General features: G+C 51.9%; 3 protein-coding genes across 4 annotated transcripts in view; 1 reads left to right on the plus strand and 2 right to left on the minus strand.

The window, feature by feature from the left end:
• Positions 1-3,754: 3,754 nt before the first annotated feature.
• On the minus strand, positions 3,755-5,650 carry NOP16 (NOP16 nucleolar protein). Its single transcript, XM_032271789.1, has 3 exons — positions 5,437-5,650; positions 5,065-5,350; positions 3,755-4,226 (listed from the first exon to the last, which is right to left on the minus strand). Exons 1-3 carry the CDS (start codon positions 5,541-5,543, stop codon positions 4,083-4,085), a joined length of 537 nt encoding a protein of 178 aa, XP_032127680.1. The 5' UTR covers positions 5,544-5,650; the 3' UTR covers positions 3,755-4,082.
• A 107-nt stretch (positions 5,651-5,757) lies between these two features.
• Positions 5,758-6,748, plus strand: HIGD2A (HIG1 hypoxia inducible domain family member 2A). Its single transcript, XM_032271790.1, has 2 exons — positions 5,758-5,976; positions 6,330-6,748. Exons 1-2 carry the CDS (start codon positions 5,823-5,825, stop codon positions 6,494-6,496), a joined length of 321 nt encoding a protein of 106 aa, XP_032127681.1. The 5' UTR covers positions 5,758-5,822; the 3' UTR covers positions 6,497-6,748.
• Positions 6,749-8,873: 2,125 nt separating this feature from the next.
• Positions 8,874-26,896, minus strand: part of CLTB (clathrin light chain B) — a 24,877-nt gene continuing 6,854 nt past the window's right edge. The window contains exons 3-6 of one of the 2 annotated variants that reach the window (XM_032271787.1): positions 15,311-15,428; positions 14,967-15,078; positions 12,829-12,882; positions 8,874-9,357 (exon numbers count right to left, since the gene is read on the minus strand). In XM_032271787.1, coding sequence (XP_032127678.1) covers positions 9,186-9,357; positions 12,829-12,882; positions 14,967-15,078; positions 15,311-15,428 — 456 coding nt within the window. In that variant the 3' untranslated portion in view covers positions 8,874-9,185. The remainder of the gene's footprint in view (positions 9,358-12,828; positions 12,883-14,966; positions 15,079-15,310; positions 15,429-26,896) is intronic. The other variant, XM_032271788.1, reaches the window with a different exon arrangement.

Consider the following 26,896-nt stretch of genomic DNA (forward strand, 5'->3'; position numbering starts at 1 on the left):
CTCCCTTCCTCGCTCCCTCCCATCCCCTCTCTTTTTTTTTTGTAGTCTTACTCTGTCACCACCCCCAGGTTCAAGCAATTCTCATGCCTCAGCCTCCTGAGTAGCTTCAATCACAGGTGTGCACCACCACACCCAGCTAATTTTTGTATTTTTAGTAGAGGGGGTTTCACCACATTGGCCAGGCAGGTGAGGTGTTCTGCCCGCCTCGGCCTCCCAAAGCATTGGGATTACAGGTGTGAGCCACCACGCCTGGCCTCATTTTGTTTTTTGAGATAGAGTGTTGCTTTGTCACCCAGGCTGGAGTGCAGTGATGCGATATTGGCTCACTGCAATCTCTGCCTCCAGGCTCAAGAGATCCTCCCACCTAAGCCTCCCAAGTAGCTGGGACTACAGGCACACACCACCATGCCCAACTAATTTTTGTATTTTTTTTGTAGAGATGGAGTTTTGCCGTGTTGCCCAGGCTGGTCTCAAATTTGTGAGCTCAAGAGATCTTCCTGCCTCGGCCTCGAAAAGTGCTGGGATTACAGGCATGAGCCACCACAACCAACCCCATAATTTTTATATATAAAATTAGCTGGAGTCCCAGAAGGTGGAGTCCCAGACTTCTTGGATTGAAAACAAGCCCATTATCAAAAAGATTAATGCCTCTAACTGTATCCATCCAGTTAATTAAGGGATCCAGTCCAATCCAGGACCTAGTCCTATAAAAATTGCTCATCTAGGACTCAGTCCAGTAAAAAATAAACTTGGAGAGCTCAAAACACAAATTCATGGAACTCAGAATCCTAGAAAGAACTCACTATGACCTCCAGTTGCTGTGAGGGATCAGTGGGCACAATAGACCCTGGCAGATACCTCTGTGTGGTCACTCAGTGCTCCTGGAGGTCACTGAAGTTCTACTTTGGATCTCACTTCTGACACCAATTTGTTAAAAGAAAAATTTTATAGACAAGTTAACAGTTTAATTGAGCAGAAAAGGGCTCATGAACCAGGTAGCACTCAAGACTAAGAGCAATGGTTCAGAATGTGTGCAGGCTGTATCTATAGGCAAAGAAATGAAAAAGACATAGAGATAGCCTGATTGGCTGCAGGCTGGCATTTTCCTTCTTTGGACATGTTTTGGCAGCCTTCAGCCTATGATTGGCTGACATTTGGTTACTTATTACAAGAGTATACTGTTAGATTAGGCTGCAGGTTGTTTACACATTAAGTTAGGTTATAATTTACTATGTACAGAGGCAGCTTTAGACCAGACTTAATTCAAAACAAAGGTCACCTTTGGAACCAGCATTAATTGTTGAGGGGGTCCTTTTTTACCCAATTAAGATCTGCCTGTGTCTAACGAATATTTTTATGTAGAACCGTTTTTATTTTTTTATTTTTTTTATTTATTTATTTTTTTTTTTTTTTGAGACGGAGTTTCACTCTTGTTACCCAGGCTGGAGTGCAATGGCGCGATCTCGGCTCACCGCAACCTCCGCCTCCTGGGTTCAGGCAATTCTCCTGCCTCAGCCTCCTGAGCAGCTGGGACTACAGGCACGCGCCACCATGCCCAGCTAATTTTTTGTATTTTTAGTAGAGACGGGGTTTCACCATGTTGACGAGGATGGTCTCGATCTCTTGACCTCGTGATCCACCCGCCTCGGCCTCCCAAAGTGCTGGGATTACAGGCTTGAGCCACCGCGCCCGGCCCTGTAGAACCGTTTTTAAAGTCAATTGTGGGAGGTGAACTTGAAGAATAAAGTTTCATTATGTCGACTTGAGCTGCTTTTATCAAGACCACTCTCAAAACTTCAGGTCCCAGCAGCACACTGAGGGCACTAAAGGTCCGGCGTGCCACTGCTCTCCAATACTGGTACAGAATGTGAGCGTCCTAGAGCCTATGGGTTGGTGGTCAACAGCTGTGCTCCTCTGGTGGGGCCGCTGGCCTGTCCCTCAGTCACAGTGCCATGGTGCTCATCTGCTTTGGTTTCTACCACATGTAGACTGGGCAAAGTGGGTGAAAAGGCCTTACGAACCTCACCTAACTGCCTGGCTGTCTGGTGCTCTTAGCCACCTGCTTGTGAATAGGATTTTGTGATTCAGGAGCCAAGATCACCTGCGCTTGGGAACCAGTCCAGTCACCTGGAGCTGCTCATCTCAGAATGATCTAGCCTGGGTTATACTGTGTTCCCCGCACTGCCTCAACCCAACAGCTGCCAACCCAGCTGAGCTTGGGAACAGAGTTAAATGTTTGGGCAGCCCTCATGTTCCAACAAAGATGAATGGAGGGAAGGCTGTGGACCTGAGGGAGTGGGTTGCACAGACCATGTAGAGTGTCCACTCCTCTCATAGAAGTCTTCACTACACTTACCTGTTGAACCTGTGCCTGGTCACTCACCTGGCACTGGGGGCTTTTGTTAAGTAACTCAGATAAAGCTGTGGCTTCTCATTTTCCATTCTTTGACCTATTACCATCCCTTTGAAGAGAGGCCACCAGAGATGGCTTCTTGGGATGGGTTGAGGAGGGAGGATCACTTGAGCTCGGAAGGTTGAGGTTGCCTCTGCAGTGAGCCATGATCATGCCATTGCACTCCAGCCTGGGATGCAAGAGCGTGACCTTGTCTCAAAATACCTACAAGACACCATAGCCTGGGGGTGGAGGACAGTGGTAGGGAAGGCTTCCTAAAATTCTTTCCTCAACTGGGTAAAGACACATCTTAAAGGGCTGCCCCAGTCAAAGGCCTGAATTTGGAATCCTGTGGAGGACATAAGATGGCACCAAATAGGCCCTCAGGAGCTCTGCTGCAGACTAAACACTGCTGTGTGCTTCCGAGGGCCAGTCACTGCTGGAGTCTATGGCTGGGTCCAGTAAGGGGAGTGCTGAAACTCCCAGCCTGTCTTGATGGTATGGGACTGATGGGCAGCCTTCAGGGGTCCTTAACGGGGAAGACAAGAAGAAAGCCTGGACAGTTAGACAGACTTCACACCCCACTCTGACACCTTGTAGCCCATTTCCTCACCTGTAAGATGAGCATAAAACCATGCACCATGTAAGATTTCACATGAAATGATCTATGCACAAAAACCACGCCCTCCTTTTCAAGAACAGTGACAAGACAGATTATAGGTGATTCTGAGAAATCCTGAGAATGAGAGGTTTTTGTATGACTAATAGTTGGACATAAGAAAATACCCAGTGCCCACTGCATACCCTGCTTGTGATCCTGGTACATTGTGGACATCATGCCACCGAATCAGGCAAGCCGGCCCCAAAGAATGGCCATGCCACGTGTAGCCCAGTGCTTCGCACACAGCAGAGTGGGATTCGGCAGCCCACCAGTCCCAGAAGTCAGGTTGGGGGCCTCGGATTCACTTCAGACCAAGGCCAACATAAGCAATCCAAAGAAAAGCAGAGAAGGCAGGTCACTCAGAGGGCAGGCCAGGAGTTGAGCTCCTTACCCTCTGACAGTCAAGCCACAGGCTTCAGGCTAGGGACCCACCAGCCCCCAGCCTAGGGATGGGACTAGCATGGGCAAGGCAGGCCCCTTCCAAGCAGCCCAGGGTTCCCAGCGAGCTTCTGTAGAGGGTGAGAGGAACTGCTGTGTGGGAAACAGAGGCAGAGGGCAATTGGGAAGAGGCCAGAGGCCGTGCTTAGAAGGACATGTGAATGTAGCACTTGCTGACAAATAGGATGGCCTCTCAGCCCCAGCAGAGGTAGTTTTCACTGGGCAGACTCAGGGTTTGGCTAAGAGCAGAAAATACAAAATCATCAGAGAAGTAAAATATCTTTATTTTCTTATGTACACACTATATTCAAATAAACCACCCACCCTGAAAACAGCAGGTTCTGGCTTTTCCATGAACCCCCAGAAGAATATAAATTAGAGCCTCTGATAACAGTTGCTTCCCCAGAGTGGGGAGTATGTGTTCGCGCACGCGTGTGTGTGTGTGTGTGTAAAACCTTCTGATTCCATGGGATCTGGCCAGCCTCTCTGGAGCCACACAGCCCTCCTTGCCTTACACCCTGGCTCCAGCTTCAGGTCTCTTCCCTGGTCCAGGGAGAGGCCTCAGCCTGGGGCAGGTGTGATGTAAACCAGTCACTCAACCTCCATCTTATTCTTCTGCAAAGAATCGAGGAAGTCTTGCCACTCTGCTGGGTAAAAACGTTTATAGACATTGATCTTATTCCGAATCTGTTTTGGGGTATCTTGATAGTAATTCTTCTCATCGCGAGCCATGGCCTAAGAAAAGAGAAGGGCTACTTTAAAGAGGGCTAGACAGGCAAAGGCTCAGATCCTAGCTCATCCTGAATTGGGCAAGCCATTTGCTAACTATCCCTGAGGTCCAGAATCCTGACCTCAAAGGCTGTGGTGCACCAGGCACAGTGGCTCATGCCTATAATCCCAACACTCTAGGAGACAGAGGTGGGAGGATCGCCACCAAATCAGCCTAGGAGTTCCAGGGCACCCTGGGCAAACTGTCTCTCTAAAAACAATAAATTAACCATCCTGTGGTCCCAGCTACTTGGGAGGCTGAGGCAGGAGGACTGTTTCATCAGCCCCAGAGGTTGAGGCTATGGTAAGCCATGATCACACCACTGCATTCTACCCTGGGTGATAGAGCAAGACTTGGTCTCAAAAAAAGACCGGGGAGGCCTTAGAGTCCAGTGGGTCAGGGAGGAGTTGGGGCCAGCTGAGGGGCTCATGACCCATCATAGCCAACTAATCCCACCTGGGCCCAGGGGTCCAGTGTAGCTGGATCTTTACACTGTTAAAGGAAGCCAAAAATACAGACTTCCAGCCTGGGTGACAGAGCGAGACTCTCAAAAACAAACCAAAAAAAAACATCATGCAAGCAAAACATTTATCCGAGAGTGAGATAGGAACCAAGGCCACTCAATCTATCCTTGCCATAAGCCATTCATTCAAGTTTGATCACTGTCAATGGGATCCATTTCCTAGAGTCTCTTTTCCCCCCCTTTCTTTTACTGTTTCAGGAAACAGTTGCTGCACAAGCAGATCAAGCCGCCAATGGTCCAGGGCGCCTTCCCAGCCAGCCCAAGTGGCCTAAGCTGCTCACCTTATAGTCCTCCCCGTGGTTCTCTACCATGTAGCGTACGTAGTCGATGAGGTCCCGAGACAGAGTATTTCCTTTCTTTTCTGGAAGGCTGGCTTCTGCCTCCAGGTCATTCAGCACATAGGGCTTCCGCACAAGCTCCTTAGGCCTCTCTTCTATGTCCACCTCCATGACCTTCACCTTTCTCTTACGGAGGGGCACCGCCTTGTTGGGGTCCACAGCCAACCCCATCTCGGCCAGGTTCTGCCGCACCGATTTAGCGTGGTCCCAGGCATGTCGGATGTGGGAGCTACCGGCAAGAGACATCGCGGATCCGTCATCTCGCGGGCCGTCCCGGCCGAGGCGTCCCGCCACCCGGAACCCCAATCCCCTCACCACTCGATCCGCGGCGCTGCCTTCCGTCGAGCATTCCGGTTCAGGCGCTTTCGGTTGACATTGTAACCAAACTTCTGCCTCCGGGTCTTGCCTTTGGCCTTGGGCATTGCGCTGACCACCCCACCAGCAGCTCACACGAGGTGCCTCTCACTCTTAGACCTCGTGTTAACAAACCCCTTCCGGGGGGCGTGCACAAGGCTTTGTGGGCATTTGGGGAAATGTAGTCCTTTCGCAGCGCTTCGTGAGCACTACAACGCCCAGAATGCAAAGAGCGCCTGCGCCTGCGTACAACGTTCAATCTATTCGTTTCCCCGCCCCTTTCACGACCTTCACCGGGAGACGGAGCTCGGAGTCCCGATTTTCTCCTGCAGCTGTGTGGCCCGGTCATGGCGACTCCCGGCCCTGTGACCCCGGAGGCCTCTTTAGAACCATCGAAGGCTCCCGTCATTGAGGGATTTAGCCCCACTCTTTACAGCAAGCCAGAGCGTTTCAAGGAAAAGTTCATTCGCAAGGTCCGCGAGAACCCGATGGTACCCATAGGTAAGTGGGTGCTGTAGGAACTCCACACGCAGAGGACAGTGATGTCGGGAGGAAGGAAGTAGAGGAGGATCAGAGCGCCAGCGGGGAGCGGAATGAGCGCGGACGGGAGTAGTGACAAGGGGCGGGGCGGTGAGGGGCGAAACTGATTGGAGCGGGAGCAGCAAGTTTAGGGGGCGGGATTTGGGGCCTGAAACTGGGAGAACTATAACTAGGAGGACCTTACCTGACCAACCCTCTCCGCCCTCCCTCCGCTATAGTTCGGAGATGTTGGCTTTCTGGAAGAGAGACCCAAAGCGGGGAATGACTTGCGGGGCCCGACCTGCAGTTTCCCAGTTGCTTTATCCCCTCCTCAGGTTGCCTGGCCACGGCGACCGCCCTCGGCTACGGCCTCTACTGCTTCCACAAGGGCCACAGCCGGCGCTCTCAGCTCATGATGCGCACCCGGATCGCCGCCCAGGGCTTCACAATCGCAGCCATCTTGGTGGGTCTAGCTGTCACCTCTATGAAGTCTCGACCATGAGCCCAGGGTCTGGCCTTGAAAGCTCCGCAGAAATCATTCCAAAATCCAGGAGCAGCCACTGGCCCTACCATGGGACTTACTCCTTCCTCCCCTTTGAGCGCGCCCTGTGTCGTTGGGGGTGGAAGTGACCCTTTGTGTAACCCTAACTGAAAGATTTTTTCAAAAATCCCAGATCCTGTTGTTCAAATGTTACATACTTCTATTTGTGCCACATCTCCCCTCCAGTCTGCTTAATAAACTCTTAAAAATCCACTTGTAGTGTGGTGAATTCAATCTCACGCCCGTGGTTTCTGGTCTTCGATTTTGGAGGAAATGGACTTTAGACTGGAGTGGCACTTAGAAATCTTGTAATCTAGTGATTCCCCAACTTTGCTAGTAACAGCCACCTGAGGCACTTTGAAAGTAGAGATCCCCAGGTCACTCCTTGAGATTCTAGTTCAGTGGGCCTAGAGTAATGCTATTTGAAAAATACTGATCTAGCCAGCAGTTTTTGGAACTTCAGTAGGACAACCTTCAGTAGGACAACCTTCCTTCAGATGAGACCTCTCATAGTCTGGTCAGAGGCAGAGGGTTCTGCCTTCCACTTAGCACCAGCTCCTAACCCTGCTACCACCTCCCGAGAGCCTATGGGGCGCCACTGATCTAGACCATCCTGGTTCTTGACACAGTATAGAACAGGAAACAGGCTCAGAGAAGCAGTCTGGTACAGTGGGAAGAACACAGTCCCAAAGCTGTCCAGCAATTTGTGTATGTGGTGTTTTAGGGTTTTGGAAGAGGCTGAGGACCTGAGCAAACCAGAAGAGAGGTGACCTGTGAGTTCCTCCTTCAGGTAAAGTCTCACACATGTATTCCTGGTCTGTGGTCAGCTCTCCTCAAATGTTGGATTTGAGGACCCAGGTTTTTCCCATGTGTGATTCTACTGTTTTCAACACCAGCTTCAAGCTAGCAGAAGGAAAAAGGGGGAGTGAAGACACACCCCTTCTTGAACCCCCAGACAGTCTAGATTTCAGAGTGGAAGGCTATACTAGGGCCAGCCAAGTTTCTTGCCTCCACCATGTTCTCTCAACTGTGAGACAGAGACGGTAGATGTAGAGCAGTGCACTGTGGTGACCCTTGGCCTCCAGATATAAGGACATGGAATGGTGAGGACTGTGACACTTTTAAAGAGGGTGGCCACTGTTTGTAAGTGGTGTCATGGTGTCCCCCTTCCAAAGCTGCTGAAGTCATTTCATTTCCCTGGAATGTGACAGTAGGCTGGGTGCTGTGGCTCATCCCTGTAATCCCAGCACTTTGGGAGGCCAAAGTGGGTAAATCACTTGAGCCCAGGAGTCTGAGCCCAGCCTAGGTGACACGGCAAAGCCCCGTCTCTACTAAAAATACAAAGATTAGCCAGGTGTGGTGGCACATGGCTCTAGTCCCAGCTACTTGGGAGGCTGAGGTGGAAAAGATCGCCTAACCCAAGGAAGTTGAGGCTGCAGTGAGCCGAGATTATGCCACCGCACTCCAGCCTCAGTGACAAAGCAAGACCCTGTTTCACAAAAAAAAAAAAAAAAAGAAAAAGAAGATTTGGACACAAAGACATGCATAGAAGGTAATGTGCAGACAGCCGTCTGATGGTGACAAGATTGGAGTGATACATCTGCTAGCTAAAGGATGCCTGAGGCTACCAAAAACCAGAAGCAAGTGGAACAGACCCTGCCCCAGCTGCTTCAGAGGGAGCACGGCCCTGCCACACCTTGACTTCAGATTTCTGGCCTCAAGGACTATGAGACAATAAACTTCTGTTGTAAGCTAGCTAGTTTGTGTACTTTGTTACAGAAGCCCTGGGAAGCTAATATTTACTGGCAATTACTCAAATCTTTTTAAACACCATGCAGGTCAGGAATGTCCTGTTTGCAAACTCTGCTGAAGGGGAAGAAGGTGTGGTCATTGGTTGTTTATCCCAAATCCACAGATGGGCCCAGCTGAAGGAAGAAGCAAAATATGCTGGGACCCTCTGCCTCCACATCCAGAGGGGTCCCAGCCAACCCTGAGGAAGGGAGTCTCGTGGGTCTTCGAGACTGTTACCCAGGCTCAGGAGGAAGCTCCCACCAGGAACCTCCAGTCTTGCTTTTTCCCTCCCACTATAAGCCACTTCCCCTCTGGGAACCTTGGTGTCCTTGGCTATATGATGAGAATAACAGAATTTACCTCACAGACTTGTTTAAGGATCGAGGTTACAAAAGCGTTCTGCGAGAGGCTGTCTTTCCTCCTGGGGATCACAGACAGCTTGGGGCCCCCACTTGGCTGGGAAATGGGGAAACGGTCTCGCCTTCTCTCAAGGCCATGAAGCTGGGAAAGTTCTAAGCACAAACTGAGCCCTGACACCAGTTGTGGCTTCCAGAGAAATGAGAATGATAATAAATAAGTGTAAAAAGAGTTAACAACACACCCTTTAAGCCAAGAAAAAAATACATCAGGAGGGGCAGTCACAATTGAGTGGACTGAGAGGAGGTGTGAGGGACTGGACCATAGGGCTGGGAAGGACTGAGGGGCGAGAGGCATGAGGGTCCCCTCCCAGCCCCTGGAGATGGGAGGAGTGGAATAGGCTGTGGGGAGCAGCTGCTGGGAGTCTCTGCCCCAACCAGAGCAGCTGTTCCTCCTCTGCCCAGGCCCCGCCCATGCTCTGTGGCCATGCTATAGCAGGCACCTAGCGGGACAGTGGCGTCTGCTTCAGGGACATGAGCACCGAGCGCAGGCGGGACACATCTTTGCACTGCTTGCTGCTCTTGGGGTTGAAGTCACATAGCTGGGCCACCTTCTCCCACTCTGTGCCTGGGGTCTCCTCCTTGGATTCCTTCACGAAAGCCTCCTCGGATGCCCTGCAGGTGGAGATAGGAGGGGGTTTCATAGCTGCCCGCCTTTCCCCAGCCTTTCCTGTGAGCAAGGCTGCTTTGCCCAGCCTACTGTGGAGCACTTTTATCTAGAAGTCTCCTCCCCAGCCCTGTGCCCCTCTGACTTCAGAGGAAAGCAGCCTTGGCGCAAGAGGAAGCCTAGCTTGGTCCTGCCTCAGGACCTTGGCACTTGCTATCACCTCTTCCTGGGACATGCTTCCCCCAGACCTGCTCCTGGCTTGCTGCTTGTCATTCAGTTCTCAGTGCAGGCCTCACCTCCTCAGAAAGGTCTCCCCAGCCTAGGCACTCTGTTCATTACCTCCCCATCAGGAGTTCCCAACCTGGGGTTCCTGACACCTAAAGACCCTTGGAGGACCTAATGCAGTACCTTAGCTATTTTCACCATTTCCAAAAACTTGGCAGAAGGACATTGACTAACCACCTAACAGAAGCGCCTAGCTCAGCATTGCCCAAATGTTCTATGTAAGTATTCTCCAGAGACTGGTCAAATACATATGGAAAACTCAGCTAAAGAAGATCTTTATAGCAAGACTTTCAAAGCCTTTAATGTCCGGTGCATCGTGACCCTCCAAGGTGGGTATGTGATCGATATGGAACACACCACATCCCAGGCGTATTTGACTACAGAGCCCTTTGTAGTCAGGAACAACCATTATCACTATGGAGCCACAGGCTGGGGCATGAATGCTCCACTGGAGTCTGAGTTTGGCTGTAAATCAAGTTAGGATGAAAACTGGCGGTCCTTCATCAGAAGTTCAGGTGGACAGTTACAGAAGCCACTGACTAAGGGACAGTGGAGAAACAAGTAAATACAGTATAGTGGACAAATCTAAACGTGGGACTCATTAAGAGAAGGACGATAAGGTATTCTTAGGTGAGGAGAGCTGGGTCTATGTCCTGTTTGGCCAGCGAGGGTCCCTCATTTCCTGGAAGCCCCCCTCTGCATCTCAAGCAGGACCAGTTCTGCCGATGCCAGACGTGACTGATGGCAGGAGCTCTCCATGGAACAGCTGACCCTGGGAACAGGTGACCTGGGCCCTCTCTAGCGATGCTGGCTCCATGCTTATTTCCTAGCCTGTAAAATGAGGATCATAGCTTTGCCCTACCAACTGTTTCACTGGCCTGAGAATTCAATGAGGTAGCAAGCAGGCCTGGAAAAAAGGAAAGTGCTGCGTGGAGCTGGGTGGCAAGGGGGGATGAGGGGAGCTATGCTAGGAGCTGTCCCTTCAGGGTCCAGAGGCTCCTCTCTGTCCCTACAGCTCAAAGTGTCCATGATCCAATAGCATCAGTGCGACCATAGATCTTGTCAGAAATGCGGACCCAAAGAGGAAAAAAAAAAAAAAAAGAAAGAAAGAAACAAAAAAACATAGAGGAAAAATATTAAAAAAAAAAAAAAGAAATGCAGACCCTTGGGCCTCCCCACAGTCCTGCTGAATCAGAATCGGGGTTTTCACCACACTGCCTGGTAATTCATAGGCACATGAAAGTTAAAGCCTGGGCGCAGTTGCTTACACCTGTAATCCCAGCACTTTGGGAGGCTGAAGTGGGTGGATCACTTGAGGTCAGGAGTTCAAGACCAGTCTGGCCAACATGGTGAAACCCCATCTCCACTAAAAATGGAAAAAATTAGCCGGGCATGGTGGCAGGTGCCTGTAATTCCAGCTACTTGGGAGGCTGAGGCAGAAGAATCACTTGAACCCAGGAGGTGGAGGTTGCAGTGAGTCAAGATCATGCCACTGCATTCCAGCCTGGGTGACACAGCAAGACTCTGTCTTTATAAAAAAAAAAAAAAAAAGCAGCAGCAGCCCTGGTCTACACTCTGACTCTCTTCAGGGCTCTCCTGGGTGCTCTCTGGGTCATTTCAAGCATCGAACCTCCTGTGGTATTCCACAGCACCCGTGCCCAACTGACATCGCCATCCCCTGTGGAAGCCTCCCGTGGCTCCCCACTGCCTTCTGGATCATGTGTGAGCTCAGCCTTGGCACAACAGGAGCTTTGTAGCCAGCCCTAAGCCAACCACTTCCTAGCCTCAGCTCCCACCCATCCCACTGTCCCAGCCCTCGTAGAGCTTCTCGAGCTTCTGCCGCTGCAGTCAGCTGGGCCTTTTCTCTCTGGATGCCTTGGCCCCAGGTGCTCCTCCCACCTTCTCTTCCCACCCTTCCTATCCAGCAAACGCTTTCTCACACTTTAAGGTCAGCTGAAGGTCTTGCTTCTCTGAAGTCTGCCCGGGATCCCCCAGCAGAGAGTGGTTTCCAGAGCTCACTGTGCCCTTCCACGAGGCTCTTACCACAACACACTCCAGACCATGAGCACCGTGGGGGTGGGGAGGAGGCCTGTGTGTGTCTTACCAATCTGGTACAAGGCGAGTGCCAATGAGCACTAAATTTGGGACAGCAGAAGGAAGGATACGAAGACCCTGGTGTGTTCTATGCCCTGTGAGAGGAGGCTCAGCCTCGACACATCACAGGCCGCCAGGGCGCACCTAGAGTGAGGAACGGCAAATACTTTCTCTTCAGCTCCGGAATTCCCACCGCCACCCTCCAGGAGGTCTCTACCAACCAAATGAGGTTGGCATGAGGTAAAACCTGTTTGTCAACCCTGGTCTTGATTACTCACCACACCCAGTAGACCCCAAACTTGAAACATGCAAGGGGGCCTGTGGTGGTCTGGGCAGGGGCTGCTGGCCAAAGTCAGTGCACTGGGGCAGGAAGAAGGGACGGATGACACGAAGGAGCAGCTCTTGTCCTTTATATGCCTCCAGCATCCCATGCTTAGTGTCTGTCTGTTCAATTAAAGACCCCTTCGGCCAGGCACAGTGGCTTACGCCTGTAATCCCAACACTTTGAGAGGCCGAGGTAGGTGGATCACCTGAGGCCAGGACTTGGAAACCAGCCTGGTCAACATGGTGAAACCCTGTCTCCACTAAAAATACAAAAATTACCTGGGCGTGGTGGCGCACACCTATAACCCCAGCTACTCGGAGGCTGAGGCAGGAGAATCTCTTGATCACAGGAGGCAGAGGTTGCAGTGAGCCGAGATCGCACCACTGCACTCCAATCAGGGACAAGAGCGAAACTCTTGGCTTAACAACAACAAAAAAACCCTTCACCCCACACACCCTACAAGAGGCATCTCAGAGGGAGGGAGTCGGGGCTGCTTTGCCATTTGTCCGTCCCACATGGGAATGAGTGGCCAGCGCATTCCTTTCTCTGCCTTTACCCTGCAGGGCTCTGATTTAGCCAAGCAGCCTCTGGTTTGCTGGAGGCAGAGAGATGGTTGGTGCCTGCACCTGCCAGGGCATTTGCCTCCTGCTCTGACCACTGCTCGGAGCCCAGCCATACTCATTTATATCCCACAAGCAAGGAACTCAAGAAACTGTGGCCGCCACATCTATTCCCTCTCCAGCTTTACCGACAGAGAAGCAAAAGACACACGTACACGTAGCCGATGATATCAGCATCTGGCTGCTGGTAGAATGCTTTGTCAGCGATCCTTGAGGGAAAGGTTGAGGGAAGGGGTTAGGTGGGGAAAGATAGATGGCAAGACAGACAGGCAGGCAGAGGGTTAAAGAGAGAGAGAGACAGCATTAGTACCTCCAGTGGGAGAGGTGTTAGGAAGCATAGTTCTGGAAGGCTCGGCAATGATCCACAGCCCCAAACAAGAGAATGGGGACCTCCGCCCTGGCCCCAGTGCCTTCTCTAAAATTCATCCCTGATCATGTTACTCCTGCTCAAACACCTTCAGAGGCTCCCCACTGCCCGTCACTGCCTGACTCATCAGCAGAGGCCCTTACAATGTGAGTCCATAGCCTCCTGCCTTCTCTCCCTCCACCCCCTGGGCCCTGTTGCCCAATACATCACATTTTTTCTTTCGTACCCAGGTCTAGAATGCCCTCCCCTACTCCCTGCACTTTTTTCCTGATGATCTCCTAGTCATCCTCCAAAGCCCAAGTCCCCAGACACAGAGGTCCCTCCCTGACCCATTTCCTTGCTTCCATGGCCTTCGTGCAGAGGGCCCTACTGTATTTGAACTCAGTTGAACATGTGTGTTTTTCTCTCTGCGCCCTTTGAGGACATAAGACAGGGTCTTCCTTATCTCTATCTCCTTAGTGCCTACCCCAGAGCCTGGCATGCAGCAGTTTTCTGGACGGAAGGGTAGCTGTCTCCTATGGCAGGCCTTTCCCTTCTTGGAAGACCTTGGACCCTGAAGGCGGTAGCCTCAAAGGCAGGGAGCACCGGGCAGTATTCACTCTGAGACCATTTCCACAAAGGTGCTCTCTGCTGGGCATCGGCTATCTTCACCTGCCCAGCATCCATCCTCTTCTTCCAGGAAGGGCACCCTGATTGTCCTCTGCTGGACCAGGTTGCCCCAGCTTCAGTCCCTGTGGTTTGAGTGGGACTGATCCCTATGTACAACCCAAGGAATGGGACTATCACCCAGACTAGGGCCCCCAGGCTAGTCCCTGGGCCTGGCATGATCCAAGCCAGTGAGGGTCGGGCCAAGGACTTGAGCTGGAGCTCTGGGGCACAAGGTGCTATTTTCACTAGGGCTGCCAAGAGAATAGGGCAGAAGCCTGGAGTTGCTGCTGGCCATCTTTCCCTCCACACCAGGGTGCGGGCCCGACAGTGAAGCGCAGCTGGAGGAAAGGACAGCGGACGCAGTGAGTGAGTGTGGACGGACTTCACTGGAGCCCCTTGCGCCCCAGTACCCACCATCCTACCCCTGGCCTTTGTAGGTATACAGCCTGTGATTCCTTTATCCTTTAGCCACTCAGGTTGGCATTTCTCCAGCAGTAAAATCCCATGCACAAGTTGCCTCTTCATCTTCAGTGCGGCTTGTGCTGTCTCTGACCCTAACTCTGGCCACAGGGGGCCACACCTCACTGTTGGCTGCTGGGGCCTGGACCCCTTTAGCTGCCTCTCAGACTCAGCTTCCCCTTGAAAGCAGGTGAGGCCTCCATGGTGGAGCAGCTCCAGGGGTCCCTGAACTCCACGAGCAAATGAGGAAGCAGCCCTGGAGTTTCCCTTCTCCTTCCCTGCTCCCATCACCAAACCAGCCCATCCAGACTGTCCCCCATACCACAGCTCCATCATGTCCCATCAGCTGCCCCCCATATCTCCACGGACCCCTCACGTCCCCACAGTTGGCCCCCTCATGTCCCCATGACACCCTTATATCCCCTCTGCCCCCTCACCTCCTCACGGCCCCCTCATGTCCTCAAGACCCCCTCACGTTCCCACAGCTGGCCCCCTCAGGTCCCCACAGCTGGCCCCTCACGTCCCCACGGCTGGCCCCCTCACGTCCCCACGGCTGGCCCCTCACATGCCCACGGCTGGCCCCTCACGTCCCCACGGCTGCCCCTCACGTCCCCACGGCTGGCCCCTCACGTCCCCACGGCTGGCCCCTCACATCCCACAGCTGCCCCTCACGTCCCCACGGCTGGCCCCTCACGTCCCCACGGCTGCCCCTCACGTCCCCATGGCTGCCCCTCACGTCCCCACTGCTGCCCCTCACGTCCCCACGGCTGGCCCCTCACGTCCCCATGGCTGGCCCTCACGTGCCCACGGCCCTCTCACCGGTTGTTGATCTTGTTTTTCTCCACTTGTTCACTCTGGCGCTGGTTCCACTCCTCCAGGTCCTTCTTGGCCTTCTCCCGCCACTCCTGTTCTGTCACCTTAGACGCAGCATCTGGGACCCCACAGGAGAATGAGCGGCTGCTTTCCAGCTGGGATGCACAGGCTGCTCCTCCCCTGGCCCCTGCCAGGCGCCTCAGGGCCGCCCTGGCCCAGTCCCACATTAAGGCATGCAGGGTTCCACGCACTCCAAGGCCTCCCCACACACTTCACCCCACACACAGCCCACTCCAATGGGGGTGCTGGGGAGGGGACCCCAGCCCAACCCACCTCAGCCCTGCCCTCACCCAGCTCTTGCAGCCGTTTCCTCTGCTCTTCTCGCCACTTGCGGATGCTCTCGGGCTCCTGGGTCAGCCTGTCAGCCTGGGCAATGGCTGCGTAGCCGTCAGCAGGACCGTTGGCCTCCTAGAACACAAACACTGCTGGGGACCTGCTCACGTCTGGATAACTCAGCCTCAAACAACCTCATACCCACTGTCTCTGGTGACTACACCTCCCTTTGCCCTTGCTGTTCCCTCTGCCAGCAACACTCCTCCACCTGTGTGACTGCGGGCAAGTTACTCACCCTCTCTGTGCCTGATCATTGCCCTCAGGCCAGTCATAGGTTTTGATACCCCCCAAGCAGGAGACTCAAGAAACCGTGTGCTAGTCACTTTCTTTGTCATAAAATGGGCTAAATAACAGTATGACCCCAAAGGGAGGACATAAGGATGAAATGAGTTACAAATTATAAAGAACTTAGAACACTGCTTGGCACAGTGAGTCCCTTGTTCTACAGTCATTAAAATCACTCTCTGTTGTGGTTGTCAACTCCTAACACTTAGTCCTCACTTTACCTTTCCTTTTTTTAATTTTTTTATTATTTTAAAATTTTTTTCATGTTTTCTTTTTCTTTTTATTGCATTTTAGGTTTTGGAGTACATGTGAAGAACATGCAAGATTGCTGCATAGGTACACATGTGGCAGCTTCATTTGCTGCCTTCCTCCCCTTCACCTATATCTGGCATTTCTCCCCATGCTCTCTCTCCCCAACTCCCCACCCCCCACTGTCCCTCCCTTATTTCCCCCCCACAGATTCCAGTGTGTGATGCTCCCCTCCCTGTGTCCATGTGTTCTCATTGTTCAACACCCGCCTATAAGTGAGAACATGCGGTATTTGATTTTCTGTTCTTGTGCAGTTTGCTGAGAATGATGGTTTCCAGGTTCATCCATGTCCCTACAAAGGACACGAACTCATCGTTTTTGATGGCTGCATAATATTCCATGGTGTATATGGGCCACATTTTCCCTGTCCAGGCTATCATTGATGGGCATTTGGGTTGGTTCCAGGTCTTTGCTATTGTAAACTGTGCTGCAGTGAACATTCGTGTGCATGTGTCCTTATAGTAGAACGATTTATAATCCTTTGGATACATACGCAGTAATGGGATTGCTGGGTCAAATGGAATTTCTATTTCTAGGTCGTTTCTTTTTTTTTTTTGAGACGGAGTCTCGCTCTGTTGCCCAGGCTGGAGTGCGATGGCGCAATCTTGGCTCACTGCAACCTCTGCCTCCCAGGTTCAAGTGATTCTCCTGCCTCAGCCTCCCAAGTAGCTGGGATTACAGGGGCCCATCACGACACCCAGCTAATTTTTTGTAATTTTGGTAGAGATGGGGTTTCACCATGTTGGCCAGGCTGGTCTCAAACTCCTGACCGAAGGTGATCTGCCTGCCTCCGCCCCCGACAAGTGCTGGGATTACAGGCCTGAGCCACCACGCCCGGCCTAAGAGGACCTGACTTTATAATGTGTTTATCTGTCTGTCTCTGCCATCAGAACATCATCTCTGTCCTGTTCACTGCTACACCCCCAGAGCCCAACACGGTGCCTGCATAGCAGATGCTCAGTAGACGTTTGTTGAGCAGAGAAGTAGTCTTGAGATGTGTGACATATCACAGCTCGGAGCACACCATAGGGAAGAACCTGGACTCTGCGGCCTGGCTGTCTCGGCTCAGATGCCACCTCTGATACTACGAGATGTGTGTAAGGCCTGGGAGAAATTGCTTAACCTTGCCTGACTTTTGTTTTCTCATTTGAAAAATGGGGCCGGGCGCAGTGGCTCAAGCCTGTAATCCCAGCACTTTGGGAGGCCGAGGCGGGTGGATCACGAGGTCAAGAGATCGAGACCATCCTGGTCAACACGGTGAAACCCCATCTCTACTAAAAATACAAAAAATTAGCTGGGCATGGTGGTGCGTGCCTGTAATCCCAGCTACTCAGGAGGCTGAGGCAGGAGAATTGCCTGAACCCAGGAGGCGGAGGTTGCGGTGAGCCGAGATTGCGCCATTGCACTCCAGCCTGGGTAACAAAAGCGAAACTCCGTACCAAAAAAAAGAAAAATGGGGCCAGGCATGGTAGCTCATGCCTATAATCCCAGCAACTTCAGAAGGCCAAGGGGCCCAGCTCTTGCAGCAGTTTCCTCTGCTCTCCTCGCCACGTATGGATGCTCTCGGGCTCCTGGGTCAGCCTGTCAGCCTGGGCAGTGGCTGTGTAGCTGTTGGCAGGACCACTGGCCTCCTAGAACACAAACACGCAGCAGTCTACCCAGCCGGCACACCTGCCCTGCTGTCTCTGCTGCCCTTGCTGGAGGACGGCTTCAGGCCAGGAGTTCAAGACCAACCTGGGCAACACAGCAAGATCCCATCTCTATTTTCAAAAAAAAAATTTTTAATTATGGAAAAAAAGGCCAGGCACAGTGGCTCATGCCAAAATTCCAGCACGTTGGGAAGCCAAAGCAGTCAGATCACTTGAGGCCAGGAGTTTGAGACCAGCATGGCCAACGTGGCAAAACCCCATCTCTACTAAAACTACAAAAAATTAGCCAGGCGTGGTAGCTGCTTAGGAAGCTGGAACTTGGGAGAATCACTTGAGCCAGGGAGGCAGAGGTTGCAATGAGCTGAGATCGCACCATTGCACTACAGCCTGGGCCACAGAGCAAGACTCTGTCCCCCCCACCCCCCTAAAAAAAGGAAAGAAAAATGGGAATAGGCTGGGCCCAGTGGCTCATGCCTGTAATCCCAGCACTTTGGGAGGCCAAGGCAGGTGGATCATATGAGGTCAGGAGTTCGAGACCAGCCTAACCAAGATGGTGAAACCCCATCTCTATTAAAAATACAAAATTAGCCGTGCGTGGTGGCATGTGCCTGTAATCCCAGCTACTTGAGAGGCTGAGGCAGGAGAACAGTTGAACCCTGGAGGTGGAGGCTGCAGTTAGCTGACATCATGCCATTGTACTCCTGCCTAGGCAATGAGAGTGAGACTCTGTCTTAAAAAAAAAAAAAAAAGAAGGAATAATATTAAGAGCTGTTATGATTAAATACTATAATATTTTTTTTTCAAGATGGGGTTTCACCATGATGGCCAGGCTGGTCTTGAACTCCTGACCTCAGGTGATCCACCCACCTTGGCCTCCCAAAGTGCTAGGATTACAGGCGTGAGCCACCGCGCCCAGCCTTAATGCTATAATATTTGTGAGACATTTAGAAGCGTGCTTGGTTAGAGTGACGACCCAGTGAATAGTAGCTAAAATTACTACTATTATTATATTATTCATTCCCATTTTACAGGGGAGGAAACTGAGGCCCAGAGACATAGCACAATGTAGTATCAGAGCCAGGGCTAGAGTCTAGGTCCCTGACTCCCAGGCAGGGGCTCTGCTCATGTCTCCCCACCGCTTGTCAGAGCTGGGGACCCAAAGCGCTGAGGACTATGAGCTCAGCCCATGAGGGTGTGGCACCCTCCGGCCTGGCAAAGCCTTTCCAATCCGGGTCCAGCCACACCCGCTCTGGCACCCGCGCCCTCTGCATTCCTGTCTGCAGGCATCCCACTCCAGTCACCCCGCCTTTGTCTCCTGGTGCTTCTGGCCTGCAACTGTCTCCCCTCCCTCCTCCTTCAAGCACTTATCAAAACTGACTGCCTGTGTTGCCTGACATCTCCCCACAGGAGTGTCTGGCACGTCCTCTGTCACACCGTGCCCACCTGGCCTCAGCACCTGGCAGGTGCTCCCTAAGCAGTGGCTAAAGGACCAAAGATCCCTGGAGCCAGCAGGCGCAAAGTTCAGAGGAGGAGCTCTGGGGGAGGAGCATATAGATGGGACATCAGGGCTACTGTTTCCAGCCGCCTGGAGAGCGAGGGAAGGGCAGGGCCAGGATGGGGTATAGCCTGGCACCTGGGATCATCGGGGCAGCTGGGCGCCACCCTTACTCCTCTTCGGGCACAGCACTGCATTTCAATTCAGAGACTCCCAACATCCCAGTAAGCGCTGCTGGGGCCCTTATCTGGAGAACACAAGCTCACTGCTGCTACTTTCTGGGAACAACCCTGTTCTGAGGCCAGGCTACCAGGGGCTCCTCCCAGCACCGCTGCCCAAACCTACAGAGCCTCCCATCTGCAGACAACTGCACTGTGACTGTGTATATGGGTTTCTCCAGGGGCCCTATTTTATTTTCTTCCCAGCACTTACATCTATCTGAAATGACTTATGAGGTCAGAGAAGTTGGAAATGAAAATAAAAATGCAATGAAGGCATCCATCTGACCACCACTCAATCCCCACTCCTTGAGCACACATGTACTGGAAACTTTCTCTGAGCCAGCCCACGTGGGCATTTAACAGGAATCCTGGATGTCACTTGACTTTTCATTCCTGAAACTTCTCCCACCCTCCGTCTGAGAAAAAGGCACCACAATGCCCTTGTGGGGGAGGGGGAGGGGAAGAGAGGGCCGTATCCCGAGAGTTGTCTTTAGGGTGACACCCATGTGGCATGGAGACCTCAGCCTTTAGTCCGTCAGAAAGGGCACTGGGGCTGCCTTCTCCAGTCACCACTCACTCACTCGCCTCGCAGTGCACAGCATTTTTACAAAGCCTCCTTTGCTTTCTTGGATTTTTGTTACAGATGTTAAAATGAAAGCCTAGGGATACTGAACAATTTACCGCGGGTGCTGAGGCCCCAGGCTTATGTTCAGCCTTGATTTCTCCTTCTTTCCCATCCCATGTGCAAGTCATCAGCAGCACCTGTCACCACAATCTCTAAAACTCTCTCTCTGGCCCTCGCCGCCCTGGCCTGGACCACCGCTGGTCTCTCTGCTTCCTGCGGCCCCATCTCCACAAAACGCCTGAATGACCTGTTCAGAGCCTAAATCCGATTTATCATGTCACACTTTAAAATATTCGAAGGCAGCCGGGTGCGGCGGCTCGCACCTGTAATCCTAACACTTTCGGAGGCTGAGGCAGGAGAATCGTTTGAACCCAGGAGATGGAGGTTGCAGTGAGCGGAGATCGTACCACTGCACTCCAGCCTGGGTGACAGAGCGAGACTCTGTCTCAAAAAATAAATAAATAAAATAAAATATCTGAAGGCTCCCTACTACGGCTAGAACAAAATTTAAGTGATCTGGTCTCTCCCTGGGCCTCTGATTTCTGTCCTCTATCCCAGCACTCTTGCTATACTGGCCTTCATGCAAGCTCATCTTATATCCCCTCAGAGGCTCTGTCTGGAACATTCTTCCCCTAGAATCAAGGGCCTACATCTTCCTAGAGCTTCCCCTGCCTCCTGATTGAGGCCTCAGCTTGTTTACATGTTTGTTATCTGTGTGTGTCCTCCCTCTTCCCTCCCTCAAAAACGTAAGCAAGCTCCATGCGGGCAGAGGCTGCCTGTGTCCATACAGCACCCAGCACTGGGAGGGCCTGGCTGCAGAAACCTTTCAAGAATATTGAATGAATTCATAGATGTTCAGGCTTGGGGACAGAGATAAGCAAGACATCTTCCAGACGCTTGGGACAGGGAATCCCTCACAATTGAGAACCACAGCTGAGGAAACGTCAACCTTGCTGTAACACAGGTCGGGTAAAGAGAGTGGGCAAGGGAAGGCACCATTCTTGCCTGGAGGCAGAGTAGAGTAGGGATAGGTGGGGAAGTGCATTTCCAGCCAAGAGTCAGCACGTGTAAGAATCACGTGGGCCTGGAGCCTTTGGGAAATGGATATACAGATGCCCCCTGATGTGGGAGGAGAGGGGTGGAGAGGGGCCCTGGGCAGGAGTCTCTCTTCATCTATATCCTTCAGGGCTTGCCATCTCCATAAAGCCTGCCCTAAATTAAGACTCCAGAGGACTTGCAATTAAACAGCTTTCTTTAATCTTCACAACCCTGCATGGCAAGTTTTTTGTTGGTTTGTTTCTTTGTTTTTCTGAGTCTCGCTCTGTCACCCAGGCTGGAGTACAATGACGTGATCTTGGCTCACTGCAACCTCCGCCTCCCAGACTCAAGTGATTCTCCTGCCTCAGCCTCCCAAGTAGCTGGGATTACAGGTGCCCACCACTATGCCCAGTTAATTTTTGTATTTGTAGTAGAAACAGAGTTTCATCATGTTGGCCAGGCTGGTTTCGAACTCCTGACCTCAAGTGATCTGCCTGCCTCAGCCTCCCAAAGTGCTGGGGTTACAGGTATGAGCCACCACACCCGGCCTGGTTTTTTTTGTGTGTTTAATTTTTTGGGGGTGGGAGAGCAGAGTCTATTGTCCAGGCTGGAGTGCAATGGCACGATCTCAGCTAACTGCAACCTCCATCTCCTGGACTCCAGCCTCTCAAGTAATTCTCCTGCCTCAGACTCCCAAATAGCTGGGATTACAGGCACCCGCTACCATGCCCAGCAAATTTTTGTATTTTTAGTAGAGACGGGGTTTCACCAAGTTGGCCAGGCTGGTCTCAAACTCCCAACCTCAAGTGATCCACCTGCCTCAGCCTCCCAAAGTGGTGGGATTACAGGCGTAAGCTACTATGCCCAGTCAAGCTTTATTATTTTTATTTTACAGGTAGTGAAACTTTATCTCCAAAGAGCCAAGGTCACCCAGCCAGGAAGTGGCAGAGCCAGGATTCAAACTGAATTGCTAGGTGTGACTCTCCACATGGTAGCTAATAGGGCCCAAAGTCAATTCTGTGATGCATGATTTGTATGCCTGCTTGTCTCCCTCCCAGGGCTAGAGACTGGGTCCCCCATTCCGGTTGCCGCACGCCTCATGCAGCCTTCCTCTGGGACACACCCCCACACACCACCCTCAGCTCACCCAGGAGCTGGGTCAGGAATTTGTGAGAGGCGTCCAGGGCTGCAGAGCATTTTTCTCCACAGCCCTGTGGGGCAGCGGAGCGGGGCCTCTAATTACCATTTTACAAAAGAGAAACCAGGCTCAGAGCAGTTAAGTGACTACCCACAGCCAGCCAGCTGGGAAAAAGCAGAAAGTGAAGTCCAGGCCTTCTGACTCCATCTAAACCTCCACTGCTGCCAGTGTCTGAGGGTGGGAACAGCCTTAAGGAAACTTTCAGCCCCCATGGTGTCCTGCCCCAGACCCAAGGTGCCAAGCCTGGCCAAATTGGGCCCACATTTCTGCCACTTGCCACCAGCTGTGGGGCCCACTGATGCGCTCTGGTGGGGGCTGTGCAGGGCTCACCAGAAACCTTTGGCCTCTCTCCTGGCTCTCCTGGCACATCCCTTCGTGCAGCAAGTCCCAGGCTCAGGTGAACCCCGGACTGAATGGCTGACCCTCTGTGTTTCTGCATGTGGCATTCCTTTGGCGAAGACCACCTACATCCCCCCAGGCAGCCTCGGAACCCCCTGCCAGCGTCCCCTCGCAGTTTTGTTCCTTGACTTTAGTGTAGGCTCTGGCACTTCATCCTGGATTCAAGTTTTACCTCTTACTAGCTACACAACTCAAGCGAGCTGTTAAACCTCCTGTATAAAACAAGAATAATGACAACCAACACCAAAGAAAAAAAAGAAAGAAAGAAAAGAAAAGAAAAAAGAAAAAGCAGGGAGCCCTTTGGGGACAAACTCCCCAGTGGACTTGCCTCCATACCCATTTATGCCCTAGCACAGTGTGTGCGTGTAAAGAATGTGCATTGACCAAATGAATAAATGACCAAATGTATAACCCAAATGAATAAATGAGTGGCTGGGTACACAGGGGTGTGGAGGGCATGGGACAAGTACTGGACACTCCACCAGAGGGGCTGGGCTATATATCCCCCTTCTGCCACTCACTGGATTTGTGACCTTTTAGAAGTCCCTTCGCTGGGCAGCTTGGCTTTTTTTTTTTTTTTTTTTTGAGATGGAGTTTTGCTCTGTCACCCAGGCTGGAATGAAGTGGCATGATCTCAGCTCACTGCAACCTCTGCCTCCTGGGTTCAACCGATTCTCCTGTCTCAGCCTCCCAAGTAGCTGGGATTACAGGTGCCTGCCACCACACCTGGCTAATTTTTGTTTTTCTCACCTGCAACTGTCTTGATCAAGTTATATAATTTTTGTACTTTTAGTAGAGACAGGTTTCACTAGGCTGGTCTCAAACTCCTGACCTCAGGTGATCCACCCGCCTTGCCCTCCCAAAGTGCTGGGATTACAAGTGTGAGCCACCACACCTGGCCACAGCCAGGCACGGTGGCTCAAGCCTGTAATCCCAGCACTTTGGGAGGCTGAGGCAGGTGGATCACGAGGTCAAGAGATCGAGACCATCCTGGTCAACATGGTGAAACCCCGTCTCTACTAAAAATACAAAAAATTTGCTGGGCATGGTGGCGCGTGCCTGTAATCCCAGCTACTCGGGAGGCTGAGGCAGGAGAATTGCCTGAACCCAGGAGGCGGAGGTTGCGGTGAGCCGAGATCACGCCATTGCACTCCAGCCTGGGTAACATGAGTGAAACTCCGTCTCAAAAAAAAAAAAAAAACTGTTAAGTGAGTGACAACATCCTACTCCAGGTGGGAAGTGAGGCTCACATGAGATGCTATGGAATCACTCTGCAGCCCACAGAAGGTATGTGTGTGAGGGACAGCATGGCTGCTGTGGCCCACTGCCCCATAGCTGCTGGGCCTCGGTGCACCACGACCAGGAGAGCACAGTGGTGATACCGGCAGGCAAAGCCCCGAGAAGCAGTCGGCCACTCATTATTTCTGGGCTGCTCAGAACTTATTTGCCTGACCTTGCCCCCACCCCAACCCCTGCTAGTGACAGGGAATGTCATGGGCCACAACTGGGCTCTCCTTTAATCACCTGAGCATCTCAGTGGGGAGATCAGAGCACGGCCAGGAGGGATGGCAACCAGGAGAGCTCACCAGTGGCTACAGCAATGCTCTGACACCTCCCAAGCTCCGGAGAGAGAAGAGGGCAGGAATGGCCAGGACCACAAGGCAGGAGGCAACAGTCAGCGCCAGGCTTATCTCAGTCTAGCCCCCTAGAATCCCTCTCCCAAGGGACCTCTCTGCTGGGCCCACTCATGAGAGCCTCTGTGGACCCACGCCAGCCAAGTGTGTGCTGCCACTCCAGGAATGGCCAAGAGGCTGAGCCACGTTCTTCTTTGGGATTGATCGGCTAAATCTAAGCTAAGCTGAGCTGCTGATTCCTCTAAGCAGCTCAAAGGAGGATGATGGGAGTATTAGGGGAAAAGGAGAATCTGTGTAGAGGTGGGGAGGTGGAATCCTGCAGGGGCCTGCTATCCCTGCCCCTGACTGTGCCAAATGGAGCTGGAATAGGTGTGGGCAGGCTTGTCCTTAGGCCGTGTTGGCAATCAGGTTCATAGCTGGACCCCCTAGTGCTACACAAGCTGTAGGAAGGACTAAGAAAGGAAGCACAAAAGCTGTGTCCAGGATCCTTGAAAATGTTGAGTGTGCACAGGCCGAGGTTTCTCCTGCCCGTGCGGGTGCAGGCCAGACCTGCTATGCTCAATCCTAAAGAGCTGGGGCTTTCCCCCTGTGACCCAGGTGCTGTGGCCAGCCAGTTCCAGCAGCAGAGCAGTACTGCAAACCACACTGGGTCAGAGGTCAGGAGACATAGGCGAGCTGGGGCTTTGCCACTAAGCTTCTGAGTGATTCAGCTCATCTGTGACCCTGCCCTGCTTGTAAGGATTCTAGGATGGCACTGATGTGATATGATTTACAAATAAACACACCTGCGGTGATTCTTAGTAACAGTAAGGATAAGAGTTCTCGCTGAGATTGGAAAGGAGGCCCAGGGCTCCTCAGACTCACCCAGGGCTCACCCAAGCCTGAGGGGTGGGGAGGGGGAAGGCAGGGGCCAAGTCAGCCAAATAGGGTGCATACCAGAACTAGCTGATTTCCTGGGTGACTTTGCCTTCGCCATTTCACCTCTCTGAGCTTCACAATGCTAATTTGTAAAAGGTAAATTATCCTGCTCATAGTATTCTAGGTACTTTCTCTTTTTTTTTTTTTTTTAAGAGATGGGGTTTCATCATATTGGCTAGGTTGGTTTCAAACTCCTGACCTTGGGTGATCCACCCACCTTGGCCTCCCGAAGTGCTGGAATTATAGGCATGAGCCACCATGCCCGGCTGGTACTTACTTTTTTTTTTTTTTTTTTTTTTGAGACAGAATCTCGCTCTGTCGCCCAGGCTGGAGTGCAGCGGTATGCTCTCGGCTCACTGTAAACTCTGCCTCCGGGTTCAAGCAGTTCTTCTGCCTCAGCCTTCCAAGTAGCTGAGATTACAGGCGCACACCACCCTGCCTGGCCAATTTTTGTATTTTTAGTAAAGACAGCATTTCGCCATGTTGGCCAGGCTGGTCTCGAACTCCTGACCTCAAGCAATCTACCCACTCAGACTCCCAGTGCCGGGATTACAGGCATGAGCCACTGCACCCCGCCATGTTCTAGGTACTTCTGTGGTTCCAAGCACATTTTCAGCTCCAGGTCCACTTTAGGACACAGAACTATACGGTCAAGCAAAGTCCTTCTGAATGTGCCCAGAGCCTGGGTAGCCTAAGTCTCAACAATCTACCAAACTGTACAGAAGCAAATCCTCATTCTTTGACTCTCTGGGGCCCAACTAGACATGAAGCTGCTGAAGTCCTAGAGATCGACTTTTCCAGCTTGCTGATAGTTGAGTAATTTTCCAGAAACAGGATTTGGCCGGTTTCCCTGCATAAGGTACCAGCCCATCCCTCTTACATAAGAAAATAAGTACTGTTTATTCCCCCAGAGGATTTAAGAAGCCAGCCCCTCCAGGGCGGGGCTCAGAAGATCCCACAGCTGCAGCCCCCGAGATCAAGGGCCTTTGGCCCAGTCTAAGTGGGAATGAATGCTCTCTGAGGGGAGGTTTAGCCCCACCAGGCATCTGGTTGGGGGGCCGGGGTGAGGACTATACCATCCCTCTGTGGTCTGAGTTCCCTCACAGTACTCAAACGGATTTGTGTGTATGCAAGGGGAAGAGAGTTAGGTGGGTGCAGACAGAAGCAGTCTTAACTAGAAATATACTTACTAGGGTTTTCCTCTTTTTTTTTTTTTAAAGACTGTCACCCAGGCTAAGTGTAGGAGTGTAATCATAGTTCACTGCAGCCTTGACCTCCTCAGCTCAAGCAATCCTCCCACCTCAGACTACTGAGTAGCTGGGACTACAGGCACACACTATTGCCCCAGCTAATTTTTCACTTTTTGCAGAAACGGGGTCTCACAATGTTGCCCAGTTTGGCCTCAAACTCCTGGACTCAAGCTATCCTCCCACTTCAGCCTCTAAAAGTCTGAGATCACAGGCGTAAGCTACTGCGCCCAGCTGGATTTTCTTCCTTTTTGGTAGCATAAAAACAAAGAGTTTTTAAACAACCCAGTGAAAGTGAATGCCCTTTTCTTATCCCCATCCCACCCCACCCTTGGGGCTAACCATTCCTAACAGCTGATGTACATCCTTTCAGATATATTGTGCAGACATATTTAAAAAAAAAAACCACAGGACCATACTGTGCATAATATTCTGCAAGCTGCTTTTTCCACTTAATATATTGTGGGCATCTTTTCATGCCAATACAGGAGGCACTGATTGCTTTTTTTTTTTTTTTTTTTTTTG

This window comes from Sapajus apella, unplaced genomic scaffold (assembly GCF_009761245.1).
Source record: "Sapajus apella isolate SASKATOON/1434 unplaced genomic scaffold, GSC_monkey_1.0 scaffold249, whole genome shotgun sequence".
Lineage (NCBI taxonomy): Eukaryota > Metazoa > Chordata > Mammalia > Primates > Cebidae > Sapajus > Sapajus apella.

Coding starts and splice junctions, on each gene's coding strand:
- NOP16 (XM_032271789.1), bottom strand. CDS start 5,543: ATGCCCAAGGCCAAAGGCAAGACCCGGAGGCAGAAGTTTGGTTACAAT. Junction 5,351..5,436: donor GCAGCGCCGCGGATCGAGTG/GTGAGGGGATTG, acceptor TCTTGCCGGTAG/CTCCCACATCCGACATGCCT. Junction 4,227..5,064: donor ACCACGGGGAGGACTATAAG/GTGAGCAGCTTA, acceptor CTCTTTTCTTAG/GCCATGGCTCGCGATGAGAA.
- HIGD2A (XM_032271790.1), top strand. CDS start 5,823: ATGGCGACTCCCGGCCCTGTGACCCCGGAGGCCTCTTTAGAACCATCG. Junction 5,977..6,329: donor GAACCCGATGGTACCCATAG/GTAAGTGGGTGC, acceptor TCCCCTCCTCAG/GTTGCCTGGCCACGGCGACC.